This window comes from Diorhabda carinulata, chromosome 12, assembly GCF_026250575.1.
Source record: "Diorhabda carinulata isolate Delta chromosome 12, icDioCari1.1, whole genome shotgun sequence".
Taxonomy (NCBI): Eukaryota; Metazoa; Arthropoda; class Insecta; order Coleoptera; family Chrysomelidae; genus Diorhabda; species Diorhabda carinulata.
Window position 1 is genome coordinate 5,803,192 of NC_079471.1, and position 25,025 is coordinate 5,828,216.

General features: G+C 32.0%; 1 protein-coding gene across 9 annotated transcripts in view; it reads right to left on the reverse strand.

Moving 5' to 3' along the window:
* The window catches only part of LOC130899950 (chromodomain-helicase-DNA-binding protein 7), a 64,993-nt gene that overhangs the window by 36,629 nt on the left and 3,339 nt on the right, over positions 1 to 25,025 (reverse strand). For all 9 annotated transcript variants that reach the window (XM_057810154.1, XM_057810156.1, XM_057810161.1 and 6 more), the window contains exons 2-6: positions 19,915 to 20,132; positions 19,464 to 19,723; positions 11,662 to 18,837; positions 9,980 to 10,278; positions 8,809 to 8,898 (exon numbers count right to left, since the gene is read on the reverse strand). In XM_057810154.1, coding sequence (XP_057666137.1) covers positions 8,809 to 8,898; positions 9,980 to 10,278; positions 11,662 to 18,837; positions 19,464 to 19,723; positions 19,915 to 20,074 — 7,985 coding nt within the window. In that variant the 5' untranslated portion in view covers positions 20,075 to 20,132. The remainder of the gene's footprint in view (positions 1 to 8,808; positions 8,899 to 9,979; positions 10,279 to 11,661; positions 18,838 to 19,463; positions 19,724 to 19,914; positions 20,133 to 25,025) is intronic.

Sequence of the window (25,025 nt, forward strand, 5' to 3'; positions counted from 1 at the left end):
TCCAAAATATCCTCTGGATTAATCAAAATTTGAATTAATTTTGATTTGAAACGTTATGGTACAAAAGCAGTCGAATAAATAGATGAACAAGATGTTGCTTCGTATGAACATTGGCGGGTCTATCGTAATCTGGTGAGAATAGATGGTAGAGCAGTTCCTTCTGTTACCAATTTAACCTTCCGCCAGGCGCTTAGACCACCAGGGGATAGCTAGTTGAAAAAACAATATCAATCAACAAAAAATTTAATGAATTCATTTCAAATAGGATCATATTTTTATTGCACAATATATTACGAACGATTACACCTGAACTTTTTTAACACGGTATTATTGTTCTTTGATTTTCAAAGAACCGCTGATAACGAAGACTTAGAAAAGCTTGAACGTCAATGGAGAGGTTTTTATGTCTGGCCCAACATACAACTGTTCTTTCATCAAATGTTGTGCCAGATTTTTTAAGAAAATACCACTTGGCGTTTCGGACGACAGTTGCCAACTTTCACTCATTATTCATTGAACGACTGAGATTTACTTTTGCCCTTTTGGTGCAGGAGATGCATAGCAGGTAGAAGAACTAGAGCACAAAAAGTCAGCCGAAATTTCCTATTTTCTAATAATAACGAAAACACGACGAAAGGTTCATTGATCCAGCAAAACAAAGAGAGCAGGGCTCAAAACTTGTGCCCGATAGATAAGAACTAGATAAAGACGCATATAAAGAAAAATTGAGGTGAAAACTGTATAAAATGAATTAATAATAATTATATTAATCGTAGCTATAGTAGATAACCTCACAAAAAACCGGCCTTTCCGATTAAGAATCCTTGTTTATATGTAATTAGAGGTTTATTTTATTTAGGCAATAATTAGGTACGTTCCTGCAGTATGATATGAACAACTTTGGTGCACTAGGCAGGACTTCACTATAATTTATTATGAAAACGTAACCAACAATAGCTGCTTGAACACCATAGGGAGGAAAAAAAAGAAAATCAACATTTTAAATAGTTTCACTTTCATTTCAACCACCAACTAAATACTGTATCATTATTTTTAAAATATTTTTCAACCTGATAAAACATGATGCACGATCTAAAATATGTGTTGATATGCGCACATGTTCCAAAATTTATTCAAAAATTCTCTTTTGTTATGTTACACTTTCAGAACCTCCTATAGAATAGCAAAAGATTATAGTTTTGATATATATACATATCTCCACCGTAGATTCTTTAATTTTGGAAAACTATTCAGAAAGTAATCCTACATAAGTTATGTGAAGAAATTTTACATATTACCACCAGCACTGTAGATTCATAAATTTTGAAAATATTTTCAGAAAGAAACCCTAAATTAGTTATGTGAAGAAACTCCACATATCACCACCGTAGATTTTTTAATTTTGGAAAACTATTCAGAAATAAATCCTCCATAAGTTATGTGAAGAAATTCTACATATTACCACCAGCACCGTAGATTCATAAATTTTGAAAATATTTTCAGAAAGAAACCCTAAATTAGTTATGTAAAGAAACTCTACATATCACCACCGTAGATTCTTTAATTTTGGAGAACTATTCAGAAAGAAATCCTCCATAAGTTATGTGAAGAAATTCTACATATTACCACCAGCACCGTAGATTCATAAATTTTGGAAATATTTTCAGAAAGAAATCCTCCATAAGTTATGTGAAGAAATTCTACATATTACCACCAGCACTGTAGATTCATAAATTTTGAAAATATTTTCAGAAAGAAACCCTAAATTAGTTATGTGAAGAAACTCCACATATCACCACCGTAGATTTTTTAATTTTGGAAAACTATTCAGAAATAAATCCTCCATAAGTTATGTGAAGAAATTCTACATATTACCACCAGCACCGTAGATTCATAAATTTTGAAAATATTTTCAGAAAGAAACCCTAAATTAGTTATGTAAAGAAACTCTACATATCACCACCGTAGATTCTTTAATTTTGGAGAACTATTCAGAAAGAAATCCTCCATAAGTTATGTGAAGAAATTCTACATATTACCACCAGCACCGTAGATTCATAAATTTTGGAAATATTTTCAGAAAGAAATCCTCCATAAGTTATGTGAAGCAACTCTACATATCACCACCGTAGATTTTTTAATTTTGGAAAACTATTCAGAAATAAATCCTCCATAAGTTATGTGAAGAAATTTTACATATTACCACCAGCACTGTAGAATCATAAATTTTGGAAATATTTTCAGAAAGAAACCCTAAATTAGTTATGTGAAGAAACTCTTTATATCATCACCGTAGATTCTTTAATTTTGGAAAACTATTCAGAAATAAATCCTCCATAAGTTATGTGAAGAAATTCTACATATTACCACCAGCACCGTAGATTCATAAATTTTGGAAATATTTTCAGAAAGAAACCCAAAATTAGTTTTGTCAAAAAATTCTACATATTACCACTTTAGATTCTTTAATTTTGGAAATACTTTTAGGAAGAAACCTAAAGTAGTTATGTGAAGAAACTCTACATATTACCACCGCAGATTCTTTAATTTTGGAAATTTTTTCAAGATAATGTAATAAATACAATAGGAAATTAGAAAATATCAAAAAGAAAAGAATCAAATTGATAGTACGAGTATATGCTGTAACAAAATGATTGGGTAAGATTCACCGATATCTTCTTCTAAGCAGAAGGATAAAAAAATATAATATGAAAACAAACTATAAAGAAATAATAAAAATGTTCAAGAAAGCACATGTTACAAAAAATAAGCTCCAAATAGACAGTAAAGAAATTGCTTAAAATTGGAAATCTACAAAAAAATATTGAATAATCTAAAATGTAACAAAACTAAATTGAATCTTAAGAAAACTCTAGGTAAAGATAATATCTATGAAACTGGCGATTTCCGAACTAACTGAATTAAATCCACTTTTTTATCTTCCCGGAAGAAGCTTAGTCTTAGACTTAGTGAATATATATTATATATGCTTCATAAAGTCTTTTGGCAGTCGAATGTTAATCGGCATACGGGTTATTTTTTACTTGGTCTTCCAACCCTTCACTTTACCTGTATTTTCTTCATTTGTAATAAGTAAAATTTTGTCTTTTCATATGTATTATATGGGAAATTCCCAACTTAAAACTACAGAAGAATTATTTTGAATATAATTGCAAAAATGTATTTCTTAATTCCAGTTATTCAGAGATAATTTTTTTGGTGTAGATAAACAGTAAAAAAAGATCTAAACTAATTGTCTCATGTCAAAATCCGTTAGTTGAATTTTCCCAAAATTAAAAAAATAATATCAGAAATCAAAACGATTTCGGTATATATTTCTAAAAATTAATTATATAATTAATAACGATATACATCAGTAGAATAAAAAAATGTTCCAATATTCAATAATTGAGCCGATCTTTACAAATTACCTGTAGATTAACCAAATCCTAAACGTATTTTGTATTAAATAGGAAGTGAATATTCCAAAGATGCGAAGATCATTTCGAAGTCCTTATAGAATAAAAATAATGCTTTGATTTTTTTTGTAGCAGTATTTTTTCAATGTTATTTTATCTAAAAGAGAATTTGGTATCAAGTGCCATACCGTCACTTCTCAGTGTTTTGGGGTTGGGAACCAATTTATTGGATGTTTTTTATTATTAGTGTTAATAACAAAATGTATGGTTAAAAAAAAGCAATGAAGCTGTGACATGTGATATGTAAAAAGGTACAAACACAACCTTACTCGTTTTGACATCCAAACAATCGGTGGTTAAGAAAAAACAATTTAAACAGCAATACGTGCATTTAAACTAGACCAAGCAAAATAAAATATATAAAATTTAACAAGCAAAACACTAGTGAAAACATTTATAGAAAAATGTGATATTTAAACACACAAAAAAATTAAGTTCATTTAAAAGGAACATCAAACATTCGACATTATAAATGGAAATACGTATACATAAAAAATATAGTATGGTAGTAGATTTGAACATATATATTTTTTTCAATATTTGTACATTTATAATTTTCGTATTTCTATTGCTTATAACGCTACAAATTGCACCCTGTTTACATGTAATTTTAATAAATTTGAAATGCATAATTAATAACCGCCCCATATGCAACCGTTTTGAAACAAAGGTTGCAAATCAGTTGGTTTTGCAACGTATAACAGCAGGGAGCCGCACACGAAGTGACTCGAACGAAACTAGTTTGCAATCGGTTGTGCTGGTGACCCAGGGTTCCCAACTTAAGGGTCTTTCCCTCAAATTAAGGGAGAACAGATGTAGGATGAGATGTTTTTAGGGATTTCTATTGTAAATAATAATTAACTAAGACTGTTTTAATGGATTTAAGGAGTTATTTGATATTTTTTTTTCAAGTCTAAACCCCAAGGTTGACAGCCCTAGTTACACCTACGGCGTCGGCGTTTGTGTACCGTTCTAACTATCCTTGTTTTAGACGTTTCCATCTGGGTTCCCAACTCAGGGGTTTCCCCTCTAAGTTTAGGGGGATAAATGTGGGATGGGATGTTTTAGGGGCAATATATCTTTAGTGATTTTTAAAATTTCAAATATCAATATATAACATTGTAAAGAATAAGTTGCGTAACATAATATCGATGGAAATGTTACAAAATATGATTATGGTTCGATCCACTCTACAACTGAATGGTGGATAATGAACAACATTTAAACCATCCGCAAAAATGTTAAAATTATTTTAAAAAATCAGAATATTAAGAAAATAATTTGTTACTTTAAGTTTTTGATAATTTATGAATAAAGAATTTAAAAAAATAATGTCGAATTAAATTATTTATTGATTGATTTTATTTGTTTAATAATATTTAATTATCTTCAATTATTTATTTTACAAATGATATAATTTTTTAGGGAGAATCTCTAATATTTGTGGGGATTTTAGGAGGTTTTGATAGTGGCTTTAGGGAGATGAATTTTTGAGAGTTGGGTGTACTGAGGTGACCATGATTCCACGTTGCATGTGTTGTTTTATTTGATTATCCCATGTTTATTATGTTTGTTCAATAAGAGTTATCAAGAACTAAACCTCAAAATTGTGCTGCTACCAACAGTCTACAGTTCACATTTTGAGTTAGATTTGGATGGATCCAAAATTCTTTCTGAATTCCCTCTATATTCTGCGGTATTGATAATAATAATCAATAACGCCTTCCTCATTCTGATTACATAGAAAAATTAAGTTCAGCTGCTGCACCAACTGTTGCAAGATCAACTGGTTTGCTACTTTTTTTCGACACAGTTACTTCGTCGTGGGCGGTCGGCCTTAAAATACCAAAAACAGTTTATAGTTATCACTGTACTTCACAAATGTCTATTTCTACCCTTATATTTTAATTAATTACTACCACTTAAATGAAATTCATTGTGGTACAAGTTTATGATCAGCTTTTGATAATATTTGGACATGACCACTTGACGTATCTGAAATTTATCAATTTTGACAAATTGTAGCAAAAGTTTACCGATTCAAATTCAATTTGTACTTTTTTTAGAAACAAATCTGTGAAAATACCCGATAGTGAAACCAAACAACAAAAGCCGTTAATAATTTGTAAATATTCATTCATTTTGGAAACAAATGTTACATAACTATGGTCAACTTTAAACTAAAAAAACAACAGTTTAAAAAAAATTACACAGCTTTTTATTCAAGTTTCATTAAAGAATTTTTGACTAATACATGTGTATTCCATCAACATTTAATTAATCTAAAAGTTTTAACTAGTGTATTGCATATTTTATTCAATAAGTTATTTAAATAATTCTCACTTGGTCTAAGTTGTGTTAAAAAGACACTCACTTGTCCGGTTGCAAAAGAGTCAGGATATATTTGTTGAAACAGTAACCAATGTAAAAAATTTTAATCGGTAAATCGGCAATTCAACTAAGCAACTAGCATGACTTCGAAGCAGAATCATGCATGTAACTGTTAAAAAAAGTCAAAAAGCGGAGGGCTCCCAACGATTTAAAAAAAAAACGATAAATGCCAATATTACAGGAAACCTTTATTATTTAATTTAGTATATTAATACATATATAAGCGGTTCGTTAGAATAAGAAAATTTCAAAAATAAACCAAGTACATAAATCTGGTTGGAAATTTTTATAAATAAATTTAATGTCAAATAGTTATTGGTTTACTAGACCAGGGTAAAAGCCTATAAAGATAATAAAATAGTGAAAAAAAAATGATAATAGTAGGATGAAATCTATTGGAAAAGGAGGAGAATATGATAAAAATTAAAGGAAAAATAATTTACGGGTGATCTGAGGTCGGGAAGGGGTTAGGTTTTTAAGGGTAAGTGAAAAAAAATGTTTTTTGTAAAAGAAATAAGAAATCAAAAACTCGGTTCATTTAATTTTCCACATAAATTTTGAGGTTATGTGTGAAAAGTGTGATTACAAAAGTTGTAGATCTTCTTATAACCTACAACTTTGCTATTCGACTTTTTTCCATAGGACTTGTAGTTTTGTCGGAAATCGAGATAAATCGTTTTTTACCCTTAAAAACTTCCCTTCCAGACCTCAGACCCCATAAATTATTTTTCTTCAATTATTATTGTATTCTCCTCCTTTTCCAATAAGTTTCATCCTACTTTACTTATTATCTTTTTTTCACTATTTATTATTTTTTAAGGCTTTCAAAGGCTTGTAACGTGACCACTTGTAAATATTTACCATTTAATTAAAAAAAAACAAGAAACCAAAAATTGATTCTTCTTTATCATTATCAAAGGTCCAATTGTTAGTAGACTACTTTTCATGATAAAATTCAACCTATCACCAAGTGTTCCAAAAATTATACAGCGGATTTAAAATTATATAATTAAATAAAGGAAATGGGTTCTTTTGAAAAAATTTTTGATCGCCAAAATAAATACAGTACCCAGCAAAATTAACGCAAGTAATTGACTAAAATTTTGTTGTAGCATCATAAGTCTACCTAAGATAAATACTTTCTGCTTCTGCGCAAAAAATTAAGTTTGATAAATGCAAGAAATTGTTTAATTTGACATAATCTAACGTTATAACTCAAATAAAACTTTAAAATGAACCCCAACGTTCGTCAAAATCATAATATTACCCCAGAAATATGTGTTGCAACTGTGCTTAAGAAGGCTTTTCACAAATTGTATGTAGTGCAATTGAGAATTTTTTAAGAGATGACAAGAAACCAAGGGGGCAATAGGTGTGTAACTAATGCAAATCAGGACCCATTTTTGTTACAACTACTTCACTTCACTAAGGCGAAACGCGAATTGGGCACGTATAGCACGTGTGAGGTGACGCTGCACAGCACGTAATTTTGTAATTTACAATATTAAATACATTGCCGCAAATTGAAGACGCAGCGCGACCTGACACGACACGCGCGAACTCAAAGACGTGTCCCGCTGTAGTTCAGACACACACAGTTTGCTGTGCCACACTTGTGGGCGACTAGCAAGTTTTCCTTATTTTTTTATGAAAAAATGACTGAAGAAAATATAATAGAGACTACATTTGGAATTTGAAAACTTCCATTGGTCGAATGTAAGGATGAGTAGATATTTTGCTTATTTGATCAGTTTCAGAATCCAGAAAAGAGAGCTAAATATTTGTGAAAAGCTGCATACAATCAAGGTATGCATTTGGTGGTGGTTGAATACTAATAAACAAGGGAGGAATTAATACTGAAAGCTACATTGTCATCGAACAAAGTTATCTGAACGATCACAGTAGCACAAGTCGTACCTTTTACTGTTTTAGTAGAAGAAAAATTTTTCATGCATGTCGATGCTCTGCCATATATAGTAAGAATCGTCTAAAATTACCTCAAAGAGGGTGAAATCCAAACAATATGACCAACCCGGAACCTCTTTGGAAATTAATTAATAATATAATACAAGCTTTATGGAATCTACATGAACTAACTAATTGAAATATATTATACTTTTAACAAAAATGAAAACGACAATGAGATTTGAAACATGGTATTTTCCAAACTCTTTTTTGTACATTTTTTATTGACAATATTCATTTTTTTACAATAGTATCATTAAATTTTTAATTCCATCTCCATATATAATAAATATATAAAATAAGAATCAAACTTATGCATTAATTTTGCTGGGGAATATAAAATTGTTATCAAAAAGACATCAAAAGAAATCTAACATACAAACTAGCAGATTTCAATTAATAATTTCAAATATTTCGTAATACACAGGATGTCACAAGTATAAAGTGACAAAAGTCATTAATTTTAACAATTATTCTCTACTGATTTCATTTACCGAATAATAAGATTTAATAATGCTTTTATAATTAAATTTTTTTTTTTAAATTCATAATTATATTTACAAAATTTTCGTTTTCTTTTCATGCGATTATAAAATAATTATTTTAAAGTGAATATTTCAAATTATAATAAACCATATATTTAATACTATATTAGTTGAAACTTGACAAAATTTCTCTTCAATCAACTGATTTATTCAAAACTAATAAAGATTCCAATATTAGTTAAAACACTTTAAACACATGTATTGTTTATTAGCTGAGAGGTTAGTAATTTTCTTAAATTGACGAACCGTGTTAATACACAAAAATATTTGAACAGGGGTTCCTGGAAATTGACTTATATGTTATCTTACAAAAATCTTACCTTTTGGTGATAAATAAAACAAGAAAAACAGCTTCGATAAAACGGAATTGGGGAGTTTCAAAAACAGTTAATAAGAAACATTTATGAAACAAAAAATGTTGAACTTACCTTGCATGCACACCATCTGCAATATGCTGAACTAAATCGCCAATTATTTCGTGTTTGATATAATACAACATCCTTACACGAAGCAGCACTCTACAAGTAAAACAAGAGACAGTTAACATCTTCAATGTAAATCAAATGATAAACTAAACAATATTGTTAAATTCAGTATTGTTTGAGAATAGTTTTGTTTTCATCAAATACCTACGTATTCTCTAAATTAGCATGATATTCATCATTGAGTGTTTTATTATTCAAACAAATGTCAATAAACAAAAATAGATGGCAATAAAAGAATGCAATGAACATCTAGGATCCATTATTATTATAATCGAACCACTAAGGGCACTTTCACTGAAGACACAGTCATATTAGGAAGCAACGAAAGTCCAGCTTCAAGGATTCTGCATATACGTTTAAATGACATCCAAACGTGGCTGAGCAAAAGGAAAATCCGCCCAAATGACTTTCAATCTAAGAAAAGACCAGTGCCCACCTTATTATATGCACAATGTACAAATACCACAAGATGCTGACATGAAATACTTTGGCAGCACCTAGGCACAAAGATCATATGGAAAGACCATATCATTAAAAAACGCAAACAAATTGACCTGAAAGTAAAATTGTTAACTGGCTAATTGGTAAAAAAATCAAATTAACACACAAAAACTCCTAGTCTAAAACTACAATAAGTCTATATGGAATCGAGCTCTGGGGTTGTGCAAATAAATCAAATATAGGCTCCTACAGAAAATATTTCCAAAATATTTTGGATGATAGCTAATGTACCCTACATAAAGACATTAACATCAATTTTATCAAAGATGTCATAAAGGAACGAAGCACGAATTATCATGAACAATTGGCTAACCATGAAAAGACGTTACTCCATCCACTTATCCACAAGACAGTAGAAGAGTAAAAGTAAACCGGCCAGCAGACCTACAAAAACGTAAGGGTAAAAAGGATTTGTCGATGGAGAATACCTCATCGCACCATATTAGAGCTCATATACTCTGAAACCATCCCATTAGCTTAAATAACTGAATATGTTTTGATGGTTTATAAAGTAAAAAATAGATGGAAAGATTAATAATTGAAATTAACTTCTTAAACTATTCAAATCTACAATTATACTATTAAACGTGGTGTAAATAATTGATAGACTTACTTGTTAGCATGCCTGCCTAAATGCTTCTTATAATTGCTCTCCAAAAATATGTCACCATCATACTTTTCATGTTTACTCCAATGATTAGGATCAGTAATAGCGGGATGTCTAAGATCTTTGGTTAAAATTCCCTTATCCTTCTTTTTATGCTTGTTTCTGATACCTCTAGGCACAGGATCTTTTAGGCCGTGATGATTCTTAGATATTTTCTGTTCGCCATTTTCAGATGGCGCTATCAAATCCCAAATAAAACTACGAATTTTCTCATCGCCTCGGTAAAATCGCAGACAATACAATAACTAAAAGTAGATTAATGTTTGTAATTATGAATATGATAAACTATTTAAGTAGCATAAAATGTTTATTAACAGATAAAGTAGAAAATAAAATACAGGGAACAAAATAAAATATTTACATGCTGATCAGACAAGATCTGAAGTGAGTACAAATTTAACGTATGGGCAATTGATAATGTAAATCTATACAAACGGTCTATTTAAAGGAATGAAACATGTAAATTCGAGTCTTACATTCAATGAAATATTCTGTATAGAATCTATGTGTAATTATCGAAGTTTCTAATAAACTTATAAATGAAGAATCGAATTATAAAAATTATCCTTATAAATCGTTTTAATTTTAGGTCTCTTTTGATAGAAAATGGAAATTGAAAACATAAATCAAAAAGCAATTCTTATAAAAAACTTTGATTCACAATCGAAATCAAATAAAATAATAAAATTAATTTTTTTGATGTCACATTATACAAAATTAGCAATGACAATCATAAAAACAAAAAATATCAGTGATTATAATTTTATCTGATAGTTATCCAACTATCAGATCATGAATTTAGATGCTTAGCTATTCAATAAAAAAAACTGCATTAAAAAAATAATTATCCTGGAAAATGATAAATAATATCTTCAAGAAAAGTACGAACATATACTATAATCAATTAAGAAACAAAACAGAAAGTAAACATCAAAACATAAAACATTATTCCTTAGCATATGTATAAGGAGTTTCCCAACAATTATTTCAATAAATATGATATTAGTATAAATCATAAAGGAGATAAGACATTATCAAAATTTTGTAAGTGTATCATAAATGTAAAGTCGCATTTTGGTTAAGAGCGATACATCAATTTTTACCTGTTGTTCAACATAATTTTCTATCAAAAGAGACCTAAAATCAAGACGATTTATCAAGAAAAACATAATGTTAATCGACATGGTTTTGAAAAACCCCAAAAAAAAACGAATTAAAAGCAATAATAATCTGATTTTTTGGTAAATTACCTGAAAGAGGTGAATTATTGGAATTAATTTTTTTCAAACTGTATTTGACATTTGTTTTTTCAAATAAATATTTCAATTCGATAAATTATCGTTTTATCATTTCTAAAAAAATGAAGTAGAAATTCAATGGATCAGTTGAGGTTCTACAGTGGAACAGTTGACTTTCTATTGAAGTATGTACTGGTATATCGGAATCAAAATATAATTCATTGATATTCCTATGTTCCTTACATGATTTATTTTAATATACATATAAAAACTTTCGGTGAAATATTTTACTTGGGTCCACACATTATTGTATTATCACTAAATATAAATTAATAGTGCAAGTTAATAAATTGGTATATCTATAAATAAATGAGTTTGAATAATACGTACAATTACTCTAGCGCAGTCTTCAATGTCTGTTTCCTTCCATCCCTTTCGTAACTGAGAATGTACTAAAATTTCAGTCCATCTACCCCATCCGAACGTAAGCAAACCTCTCTCTACCATAAAACATTCTCTTCTCGCCCAACTTCCGTATACAATATCTCCTCTTGGTTCTCCTTCCCTAGGAATGTAATCGTCTGGACGATACTTTCTTTTCCTCAATTTCTTTTTGGTTCTCAATCCACCTAGACCTTCGTTTTCGGGATCCGAATCTGATGAACTTTCCAATTCAGACATATCTATGGCACTTTCGTCATGTCCATATCGTTTAATTTGAGTCCTTCTTCGAGGTTCCGATATTACTAAATCTTCATTTTCGTCTTTTTCCGTTGTATCAATTTCTGCTTTTTTGGCCCATTTATTCCAGAAATCTGGATCGTCTATAGCTATATCTGACCTATTAGCACTAGATGCAAAACTAGCTTTAGAAAAAGTGGATCCCTTTTCAGACTCCATTGTAATAACTTGGGTTCTTCTAGCAAGAATAACATCAATATCTTCTTCACAAAATTTATCTCCATCGTCTTCGTCGAGTAATGCACCATAAGCACCTTTCTTCAATAAATCTTCTATTTCTTTTTTACTCAATTGTCTATTACCGGCATCTTTACCTCCTTGGGAAGTATTCATGCTTTGTAGAATGGCTTTATCGAGTCCTAATTTTAGGGAAGCCTTGTCAAACATTTCTCTTTCATAGGTGTTTCTACATAACAACCTATATATCTTTACCATTTTCTGTTGACCAATACGGTGACATCTAGCTTGGGCCTGTAAATCATTTTGCGGATTCCAATCACTATCATAAATAATAACAGTGTCCGCTGCTGTTAGATTAATACCTAAGCCACCAGCTTTTGTACATAAAAGAAATACAAATCTGTCTGAATCTGGCCTGGAGAATCTATCAATAGCTGCCTGACGTAAGTTGCCTCTAATTCTACCGTCAATTCGTTCGAATGGATATTTTTTGTACATCAAATAGTCTTCCAATATATCAAGACATTTAACCATTTGACTGAAAATAAGGACTCTGTGCCCGTTAGCTTTAAGTTTCGGTAATAATTTATCAATAAGCACCATTTTACCACTAGATTGTATTAGTGCTTTATAGTATGCATCCGAATCTTCTCCACATTGATTTTTATAGTCATACTGAATCTGTTCTTCTGCTCCATTCAATAAATACGGGTGTATACAGCATTTTCTCAGTTCCATCATAGTATTCATAAGATTTGGAATGTTTGCATGGGTAGTACCTTTGGATAAAAATGAAAAATTTCTTTCCAATATCCCTCTATAATATTTCTTCTGAATATTGGTCAGTTCTACTTCAACAACAGTTTCTTCTTTCGGAGCCAACGACTTTTCTACATCTTCCTTCAACCGTCTAAGCATCATGGGTTTTAGTAGAATTTGTAATTTTTGTACTTCTTGTTCAGTTTTCAATTGTCCAAATTCGCTAATAAAAGTCTCGTTATTACTGAACTGTGTTGGTTCCAAGAAGTTTAATAACGAAAATAACTCGTTCACGTTGTTTTGTAGTGGTGTACCAGAAAGTAAAACTCTATGTTCCAATGTCAACTGTCGTAAACCTTCTAATAATTTGCAATTCCTATTTTTTAACCTATGAGCTTCGTCAATGACACATATTCTCCAATTGAAACCTTTTAAATCAGCAAAATCCGTAACGATGATTTCAAAAGTAGTTATTAAAATATTAAATTTAGTTATTTCTTTAATAAACTGCCCCTTTTCATTTTTGTGGTACATTTCGTATTCTTGTAACATGTTTCTACTTGTTGCCGATCCATGGTAAACTATAACATTCATATCCGTCCAGCTTTCAATCTCTCTTTGCCAATTGGGTATAGTGGATAAAGGTGCGATAACCAAAAAAGGTCCTCTCACTCCCCAATCGCCAACTGCATGTAAAAATGTCAAGCTTTGAATTGTTTTACCCAGACCCATTTCATCTGCAAGTATACAATTTCTTCCGTTAAACCAAGAAAAGAGGAGCCAATTAAGACCTTCCAATTGATATTCACGTAAACTATTTCCACCTTTATAAATGGGAGATTTTTCTAGTTTTGTCCATTGGTCTGGGGTAGGTCGTTTTTTAACTTTCCAAGTATCTTTTGGAGGAATTTTATTGAATCTCTCATATTGTTGAATTTTAATTGGATCGACATCTTCTTCAAGTTCCCAGGTACAGTCTTCGTATTGTAAAGCTCGCCATTTAACCAAATAATGTTTCACAACTTCACCAGTTGTTGAGTCAGTGTGCTCAGAAAGATCTAATACTCTATCAACTTCAACATAATCAGGATTAAATGGTTCTTCTTCTAAATTTTCGAATATATTCATTTGTTGCGCTTGCTTTTGTCGGAACCTTTTAATCTTATTGGCAATCCTTCTATCACCTTTATAAAGTTCATCTTCTGTTTTCCATTCACAATGTAAATATGAAAAATTTCTGTATTTGACAAAATATTCCTCAACATCTTCCATTTCATCATCATCATTATCATCATTAGATACTTTCGTTTCAGGTTTGTGATTTTCTAGTGATGCAGTTTGCTGATCCTCCTCATCATCAGAGAATTCTTTTTTCTCTTCATCAGTATTACCTACTTTTACCTCTTTCTTTGATTCGTCTATTGGAGATTCCTTTTTCTTCTTTCTTCTAGTCATTCTAGCACTTAAAACATACTGCACAACCATAGAATCCTCCTCTGTTGGATTAACATATACATAATTCATTTGATTTTTGGCGTCTGTGTTGGAATTGCCGTCTTCGGCTACTAAAGGTGGCGGTGGCGTTTCGACGGGAGGTGGCGGTGCAGTGACAATTGGAGGAGTGGCAGGTACTGGAGGTTTCCTACTTCGAGTTGGGGTTGGAGGCGCATCGTCATCAGAAAATCTAAGCATCACGTCATCAATATATTTTTTACGCTGAGTGTTTCTGGCAGATCTTCGTTTAGAAGAGCTCTCACCGTCGTCAGGCGGTGACGGCGGAGGAGTTGAGATCATATCCTCATTTTCTCCATCAGATTCGGGAACAATAGTACCCCTACGTTTGCGGCCTGTACCTGTGCCGCGTTTAGATCTTTTACTTACTACTGATTTTGTTCGCGGTTGTTGCGATTTTGCTTTTTTACTTCGTTTGGGTAATTCGACTAATTCTGGACTTGGCTCATCATCAAAATTATATTCATCTTTTTTGTCATCATTTTCAATTGACGTACTACCTTCGGCGGGTGTTTGTGAATCAGCCTGCATTTCTTCAGGTTTTTCAATAGTTGTAGTATCTGAAGGTACCGAACTCTCTGGAAGTGTTTGGGAATCTGGATCGTCTGATTTAGATTCAAAAGGAACAGCAGCTTCTGCTTCTGCTTCAGATGTTTTTGAGGGAGATATTTCTTCGATACTTTCAGATGATTTATTGAAAGATTCGTCAGTGGCACTTTCCTCTGAATCACCTGTTTTTTTCTTTCTTACATATTTGCGTTTTAGTCTAGGCTCTTTAGGATCTTTTGATTCCCTTTTCTTTCTTTCCTTTGGTATCTTCGGTTCCTTTGGAGATTTCGGTGGTTTAGGTTCCTTGGGATCTTTCATATCTTTCGGTTTATTGGATGATCGTGGTTTTCTCCCTTTTTTTTTCTTTTCGGGTTCAATTTCTGTTCCAAAATCCGTAAATTCAGACATTTCGTTGGAAGGAATGCTTAAACCTGCACCAGGTGTGACAAAGTCTTCAGATACAGGTAATTGCTGAGGAGACTGTGTTATTATGGGCATTACTGTATTTACAGGGGGAACAACCACTTGATTTTGTTCAAGAAGTTTTTCTCCCTTTTTAACTCGAGGTTTTCTTGGTTTTGGTGGACCCTTTCCTCTGCCTCTGCCTGTTGTACTCGATACCTGAGGGCTATCTATCATTTGTGAATTGAACATAGGACTTTGAAGAATGCATTGCGAACCACCATTACATTGATCACTTGCTTCGTGTTGACTAAGAAGATTCAATCTCTCTTGAAGAAAAGTAATTTTTTCTTGATGTTCTGGTCCAGGTGGCATACAGTACATTTCTTGCAACTGCTGTTGTAGCGCTGCCCGTTCTTGATGATGACTGATTGGCGTTTGATAACCGGGAATGTCTTGTCCAGGCATCATACCTCCCATACTACTCATCATTCCTGTCATTCCCATAGGCATTCCGGAATGAGACATTGGCATACCATGTGGCGTAATTCTCGGAGGTATACCTCGGTTTGCCGCACCAATTGGCACACCATTTGGATTCATCATTTGATTGGTTTGATCAAACATACCAGGTTTATTATTTGATGGTATATTAGCCACATTCGCATGCTGAGGTATATTTGCATTTGCCATTTGATGAGGTATCTGAGGATGTTGTGACATAGGCGTAGACGGCGGTGTCTGAATTCTTTGTGAACCTACCATCATAGGCATATTCGACTGCACTGGCGAAGGAGACTGGATACATTGAACAGTATTTTGATTAGCGACACTGGTCGGTGCAGACATATTTTGATTCGATAATTGATTTGTGTTATTCTGTAGTTGCATGGTATTTTGACCTGGTGCTGTTGGTAAATTGCCAGGTATTGAAATTGATATGGGGTTACTTTGAACACTAATCGGTGGATTCTGATTCGATATAGGAATATTAGGTTGATTTCCTATATTAGGTATACTTTGACTCAACATAACTGGAGTATTCGACGGATTTTGGCTTGGTGCACTTGAAGGTGTATTAACAGCAATATTATTCTCAGTTTCAGGTGGAATTTGTTGTCCGACATTTTGTAAAGATCCGTTTTGTGCTGGAATAGGACTATCTGTACGAATCATGCTATTTGAAGTAAAAATACTAGGTAAGTTATTTTGATTGTTTTGGATCGAACCACTAACTGGGGGTGGACTAGATAAACTATTATTGTTACTAGAAACACTCTGTTCAGTTATATTCACTTGATTCTGTGTGTTGTTACTAGGAGATTGTTGTTGATTCTGATTTTGTATGCTACTAAGATGCTGAGAAATTTTCGGTAGTACCTGCGAAGTAATCATTTGATTTGAATGGACACTTGGCATGGTGGTGGATGATTCTTTGTTAGTAGTCTGTATTGAAGAATGCGATTGTGTTGGCGAAGGGGTTGAAACATTATAATTAACACTATACATTGGTGTCCGACTATCTCTTTGATTACATACGGCACTAGATGGCAGAGGCATTGAACTCTGACTATTTGAGATAGGCGATTGCAGTCTTGGAGAATGAATCGAACTATGATCAGACTTATTAGATTCTGGTAAAGATTCTTGAGATACTGAGTTATCTTGACTAAATATAGATGCATTCGATTGTACCAAGTCATCCATTTTATTACTTTTTGGAGTACCAGGTTGACTAGGATAACCCGTCATACTCGAGACGCAGTTAAAATCTGTAAAATTATTCTGACTACTTTGACTTGGAGTTTGTTGCTGTGAAGTTGAACTGGTATTACTCGATTCATCAATTTGTTTAACAGATTCGCTATTAGAGGGAAGACTAGTATCTTGAGTGTTGGTTATATTGTCATCTGTAGTTGATGTAGGAGTAGGTGTTGGCGGATGAGACGGAACAGAAGGTACTGATGTAGGTACATTAACTTCAGTGTTTGTCGTACTACTGGGCATTTTGTCAGGTATACTTGTAGTAGGTGATTGTACGGAGGTAAATTCATTTTGACTACTAACAGGAATGCTTTGTGATACTGATGATTCCTTTTCTCTAATTGTCATTTCCATTAAATTCGTACTATTACTATTATTAATATCACTCCTAATTTCATCATTGCCAAAACTTACATTGATATTGGGTGCTGGTGGCATTTGGGTATTTGGCAAACTAGAAGGCGGTAAAGACTGAGAAGGAGGAATTGATTGGCTGGTCGGTACTGGATTTTGATCCATCATATTTAACGAACCATTTAAACTAGATAAATGTGTAACTTGTCGAGACTGTACTGGAGGCCACTGCTGTTCACTTAAGGGATTTCTCATTCCCATTGCAGGGCTTAGAGGGTTTTGAGAACTTTGGGGAGGTCCTAACGAAGCTCTCGATTGATAAGTAGGATATTCAGATGAATTTGTACTAGAAGGTGGCATGACCATCTGTTCGAGAGCTTGTAGAGTACTTTGTTGTGAATATGCTGGTATTGGCGCAGGAGATGGTGCTGAAACCTTTGGTGCTATGTTAGCTGCAGGCCTAGGACTCAGAGTAGTTTGTTGCATTGGAGTTGGATGTGGAGACATATTCGGTTTCGCCGGAGACATACTTGGTCGCGGCGACATTTGAGATGTGGGCGTAGGTCTTGGTGACATTTGTGACCTAGGTGACATCTGAGGAGACAATTGAGGAAATGGTGCTCGATACTGAGGACTTACATTACCCATCGGACCAGCAGAATGCTTTGATTGGAATTGTTGTTGGCTAGGTGGTACTTCCATTGCTCTCTGCATGGATTGCATACTTTGGTGGCTTTGATTGTATCCTATATTAGGAGGATGCGCCATAGGATTAGATGGCTGTGATTGTTGTGGTGAAGGATGAGTCTGTGCTGGTGAATGACCTACTGAATGAGGTGTCTGTCCCATATGGCCCGCAGTTGGTGTTGCATGCGACAAACTTTGATTATGACTCATCTGAGCATATTGCTGAGTTTGCGAAACAGACGTCATATCCATTTGGTGGTGTGGTTGTGGGTATTGGTGATGATGTGGTAATCGCTGGTGCATATATCCGGCATAGCTTTGACTTGCTGCTGATGTAGGATATCCTGATGCAGCTTGCGGATAATGTGGCGTGTGTCTTTGTTGCATTTGATACGAGGTTTGATGTGGTTGTTGCATCATTGGATGTTGGCCGCCAGTAGGAAATTGCTGTTTCGGTTCTTGTTGGTGAGGGTAACCTGTCATTGACTGCTGCCTATACTGACTCATCTGACTATACCTATGCATGCTTGGATAACCAGCAGCGGCCGCTGCTGCGTTATGACTCCAACCCGCGGCCGCAGCTGCTTGCATATTGCTAGTGTCACCCATAGCGCCTACCTAGACGGAAGGTAATTCAAAAATCAGATATTTAAAAATAGTCTAATAATCTGTAAACAAATAGTTTCGAACGAAATGAGTCAGACAAAGTAATGTTTTTTTTTTTATTTCTAGAAATAAATATCTTGACGATTTTTCTACAACTTTTAAACAGAAGGAATTTTGAAAGAAAATTCAAATTTCTATATTGTTCTGTGATTACTGTCTTAAATCTGAACTCCATATTGCAAATAAAATTAATCATTGTCCTATTGTCTAAAGCTTTCAATTTCTATGGAAGCTTGAAATTATTTTTTTCCAATTTAGAACCAATATAGAAATAAGGTAATTAGAAGGAGAATAAAACCAATATTGAAACCACCATTGAGGCATTAGGTCCTTATAATTATCAAAATTTTGAAGAAATGTAATGGAAATATAAAACTAAGCAGAAATATTCCAATATGCACTGGCCACTATAATGATATGTAAAATAGAGATTTATTATTAAAAAACATAAATATTTTTTTAAAATCCGTCTTAATGATCGAATATTTAATAAAAAAAAAAACAATAGTATATTAGACTAAAATCAATTTAATGCATATTACTGTTGATTATCAATGTAATAAGAATATTTTGTTTACCTGCACATCTGGCATAGAGTACATATTGTCAGTCTGATAGGGATACTGAGCAGATGATGCTCCACTAGGCGGCCTTACTGCCATTTGACGTTGGTGTTGATATGCCGCTCCCGGAGGCGGTCCCATAGGTCTATCAGTACCATATCCTTGAGCATACATGCTCTGGGCGTTTGGATCCATATGATTGAAATCCGGTCCACCGAAAGTCGCCAATTTCTGTAGGGGTGTCTCTTGTGAGTATATCGGCTGTTGCTGTTGAGCTAAAAAAAGTTAATAAAGGGACTATAATCCACCATCTCTTATTTTCAAGTTTAGGAATGGAGAAGAGGTGATAAAACCATGTTTCACTTCCAAATTAATTATTAAGTTTCTTATATTATTAACCATGATTATGAAGTGCAATACACTTTGGTTTATTTGATACATTAATAAATTTTTTTTTCAAATTTACCTGTAGGATAGGGGTTGGTAGCATTCCTTGGTGCGCCAGTCACCGGCGCCGGATCAAAACCACTACCCCCAGCACCTCCTCCCCCAGTACCACCACCGAGTTCTGGCAGGCCTTCCAACATTCCGGTACCATCTTCCCCGAACAAGTCGTAAGAGTCCATCGCTTTAAGCGGCACATATCTTCGCTTCGTCTTTATTGCTCATCTCACTACAGCATCTCTGAAACATTAATAAACAATTAATAAAACCTGTACTTTGTAAAAAATTTGAACATGTCAGTCAAAATCTCAAGTTTATCTGGTCTATTAACCAAAAATTTTGTAGTCAAAGGTGACAAATATATTTGCAAAAGTAAGTTATTAAAATGCTACAATCATTTTTTCACCTAGTACAAATCTTAATAAGCTTCTGATCCTTTGTTAACGCCTTTCGATACATTAGAAACAAGATACTACACCATGAGATCAGATTACATCAGAAATATTACTTCCTTCGACTGATTATAAAAGTAGTATATCTATCTTCTTATACTAACCTATTTTATATCACTATAAATGTGTATAACGAATCGCCAATGCAAGACAGCACTTTTTACAAACAATATTTTACAATGTAGGGTATAGCTCTACAGGGGTCCCGGCTCTCATTGTGTTTATGTCTACCTCCCCGATGCCTAGACAGCAAATAATTTATAGAACACGTGTACCATAATTTTCGAAGTATACAGTTTATTTACCATAAATTTAAATAGTATTTAAACGTTCGTCACTCTAATTTACTCTGGAAGTCAAAATTTTATAATAAGATACAAAACTTTGATTCAAAAGATTCACCTTATATTTGATACCAAAGTGAAACATGTTGTAATCTCTTATGTTTTATTACAATGATTTTATTATATTTAGATATGCCAATTAAAAATAATTCCGATAATAAACATTCAATTACATTTAACAGGAAATATTTTCAGTTAAACACAAATTTCTTAATCATTTTGTGTATACAAGGAATGCTCAATAAATTCCTTGTTTATTTTATTTTCCTTGTCACCTTTCCTGTCATTTATCACCTAATTCTTTATATTGCTGTTCCAATAGATATTAGTATACTTTATACGTTAAAAATTAATTTTTTCTAAAGAAATATATTCAATAAAGTCTGGATTATTTGAATGTTTGTTATGTAATTTAGTCTCTCGCATCCTTTAGTAACTAGTCCAATATGAAATTTTGATCACAATATTATACTTGTATATACACTTTTTACGCATTACCTTTACTATTGAAAAACTAATTAAGACAGATTTGTAAAATATTTAATCAGTGATACATATATAAATCCGACAATTTCTATTAGTTCCGATGCCAATTTGAAAAGAAGCTTTTTCAGACCATATTTTGACAAATATTTATTATAGGAAAACAACTGGCTATATGCCACGACGAATATTGAATTACGCCCGGGAAATGTAGCAAAGGAATTGTCACAGTTCTCTTTCTATGGTCTATTTTTATGTAATAATACCGAAGTTCTAATCCAAAACTGATTATTACAGAATTATCCAAAAATTTCCGAACATTTTATAAAATGTAATACAAGTTTTCAGTCTTTTATAATCATAAGCTGTACTAAACAATAGAAGATTGCAAACCCGCATCATAAGATCTATAAAAATCTATTTGCAAATAAAAGTTAGAAATTGTGTTTCTTCTTAATTACAAGATTTTCTTCCAGACAAATTTCACTGAAAATGCGATTGTAGCTTTTAAATCGTTTACAGACAAAAATTTATGTTAAGTGATGAGTCTATAGAAGAAGTGGTACGCCTATGGATTACAAACGCTTCATCATTTTATAACTCTCTCATTCATAAAAATAGACTATAGGAGCACTATGAGTTGAGTATACAAACTAATAAAAATAATGTTATATTTAAGTTTATCCAAGGGCAAGAGCCAATATATATTTATAAAATCGTTTGAATTGTTGAAATATTTGACAACAATAATATTTGTTAAACATATATCCATACATATTTTGAAAAACAATAACAAAAACAATTCAGACACCAACAAAAGTAAACATACCAAGGTAGATTCACAAACATTCTATGAATTTTTCCCACTTACTCGAGACAATAAAATATGATTAACTTTAAGCAATTATATAAATCACAAGTCGATGTTTTTGGTTATGTTAGTATGTAATAATGTATCAAGTGAAATTAATAGTCAACTTTAATGAGTATTTATTTAAAATAAGTATTACGATAGGTATATATACATTTCTAATATTTCCTACTGATGTAATCCGACATTTTGAAAATTATATTTTTGATATATTTTAGTAAATATATATTATGAAGGGTGTTTTCTTTAATACGGAGACTTTAAATTGGATTTATAATAAATTTGAAGACGTTGCTCTATTCATGGTAATTTGCAAGACCAAACTAACTTAAAAATAACCAAGAACTGTGAAATTGGTTGTAGAGTCAAATTGCAGTTGTCCCAAAGGGGAAACTTGTTATGCTCTCCAAATTCCATATTTCCAAGAGGATCAGTCCCATTATAAAGGCTCTGCACCCTAAATAGGGAACTTTTAATGCTCTCCAGGTCCCATATTTTCTATTTCTTCCTTTAGTTATAGTTACAGAGTTTTCGTGTCTTGCTTAAGTCTTCTTCCACATTCTGTACCCATTTTGGTCTTGATTTGTGTCGTCTCTTTGTTCTGTTTGGGTTCCATTGCAGTATTGAATGTATGTCCTTTTTTCACTTCCTCACTTCCTTTCCTCTCCCCAAAATCTCCTATAACCACTTAGCTCTGTATTGTTTTATCAACCTCATTAAATTTTCTTCTCATTTTTGTCCAATTTCCAAATTTGTTCTAGTTCTTATGATATTTATGTCCTCATAATATCACTTCTAAATACCCACAGGTCTTCTTCATATTGTTTCATCTACTCAGATGTATACTATTGGTTCAATCGCAGTATTATAAATATTTATTTTGGATTTTTTTCACTTTTGAATATTTTTTTTAATTGCAAAGAAAGTTCTATTTGCATTCAATAGTTTTTGGATATTGTAACACGAAGATATCCAAACTCTTTTACTTCTTTGAGTTTTCTTTTACATATTTTGATATTCCCAACTATGTTTTCATTTTCTAATGATAGTATTTTTAGTTTATTGTGAGTCCAATCCTTTCCTTTTGTCTTAAAAATTCCATCAGCATCTTATTCATTACTTTTGTTCTTGTCTTGATAACAACTACTATATCATCAATGTATGCAATGACTTGACTTCATCATTTTATAAGATTTATTTTAATTAGTTTGTTAATTACAAAGGTTGAGGTAAGGTTAAATTAAATTGTTGATTATGTTCAACTTCTTTGTTAACTGTAAAATCATCAGTTTGTGTTTAAGTGTATGCATAGTTTGTAACCAATTTTCTTGGTATTTTTGCAATTCTATTTTTTCTGTTTATTACCGAAACCCATCTCAAAATCAATAAAGAGTTATTTCTATCTAGTTTATATTCAAATTATTTTAATATTTGATTATCATAATGGTAACGTCTCATTAGATGGAACCTGAAGTTCTTGGTTGATTCACCAAGTTGTCCTAGATTTGTGTTAATTTTATTAATCACAACTTGTTAATTATTTAAAAACAGATTTGATTTGAGCTACTTAATTAAAATAAAACATACTAAATAATTTATTTTCTCTTCACACTTGCATGTAAACTAAATATTGATTTATAACTGTAAATATTAATAGAATAGATGCAATTAGGCACTTGAAGGCTAATTGAAGCATCTGTTTTATGTGGCACTTATGTACCTACCCAGCATATATCCTATATTTTAAATAATTTTCATGATAAAAATTGTACTATTTAAAAATACACTCAATGTTACAACAGCACAACACTCACAAAATAATAAAAGACTACTAAAGTTGGTTATTTGAAGCTTGTAATGATACGAGGTCCAGGTAGGTATGGGGACCTATCAACTGTTATGCATTGACATAGGGTACTATTAATAAAATGTAACTAATCTCAAAGGTATAGTCATTTTGCACCTTAACCAAAATCAGGTAATAAAATGTTTAGACAAGGTTTCCCTCCAAACAAACAAATGTTCAACTGAAAGTACTGAATAATATTTAATGCTATACACTAAGGGCGAAATATTTTCTATTATTTAATTTTTTAATATAGATTCCAGTAAATGAATATTTAACCTCACTTTCTCAACACGTACTAAGTGAAATACATTGTATTCAATTTTCGTCCAAAAATAATTATATTAAACATAACAACTCTGTACAAGTGAACATACAAAAAAAGTTCCAGTGTCACTTTGAAGACAAGTAGAAATTTTTCCAATATTTGTAAGAAAATTGTTTTTTTCTTGACAATGAGGAAAGAATATATATATTCGATGTATAAAGTAGAGGATTTCTTACACACAAGATATATCAGTTTGATCTTCTCAGAACCAAATCCATTCTACTCTATTCTACTAGAACATTTTTTTAGGATACAAGCATATAGATTGAACATTAACCTTTTCAAGTCAATGATATTCCACTGTCATACAAGCTCCTTTCTTGGCACATCTACCAAAATTTTACTCAAAATATGTTTAAAAGGCAGCTATTTTTTTAATTGGGAAATAAAAGGGATGAAAAGAAATTTCACCAAAACTTAAATTATTGTTATTTTATATTATAGGTAGTAAATATTATTGGTATACTCTGTATCTTTAATAATTTAATGAATTAAATTATAAAACAATAAAATATAATTTTGGAAATTGGAAAATTGTTGGACATATCAAAAATTAGATGAACATTCACAAAAAAAATTCATTGTCCACAAAGTTCATAATACAAAAAAAAACTCATTGATAACAGAAGCAAATTAGAGTTGTCAACTATGACCAGTTGAGTGTATTATGTAAGAAGAAATGTTTCAAGATCCACAAGTCACCGAGAAGCTAAGAAACTTGGAATTTTGTTGTACAAGAAATGAGACATTTCATTCAGATTTTCTGATACGAAAAATTAAATTTCTGGCATCAAATATGGTATGTCTGG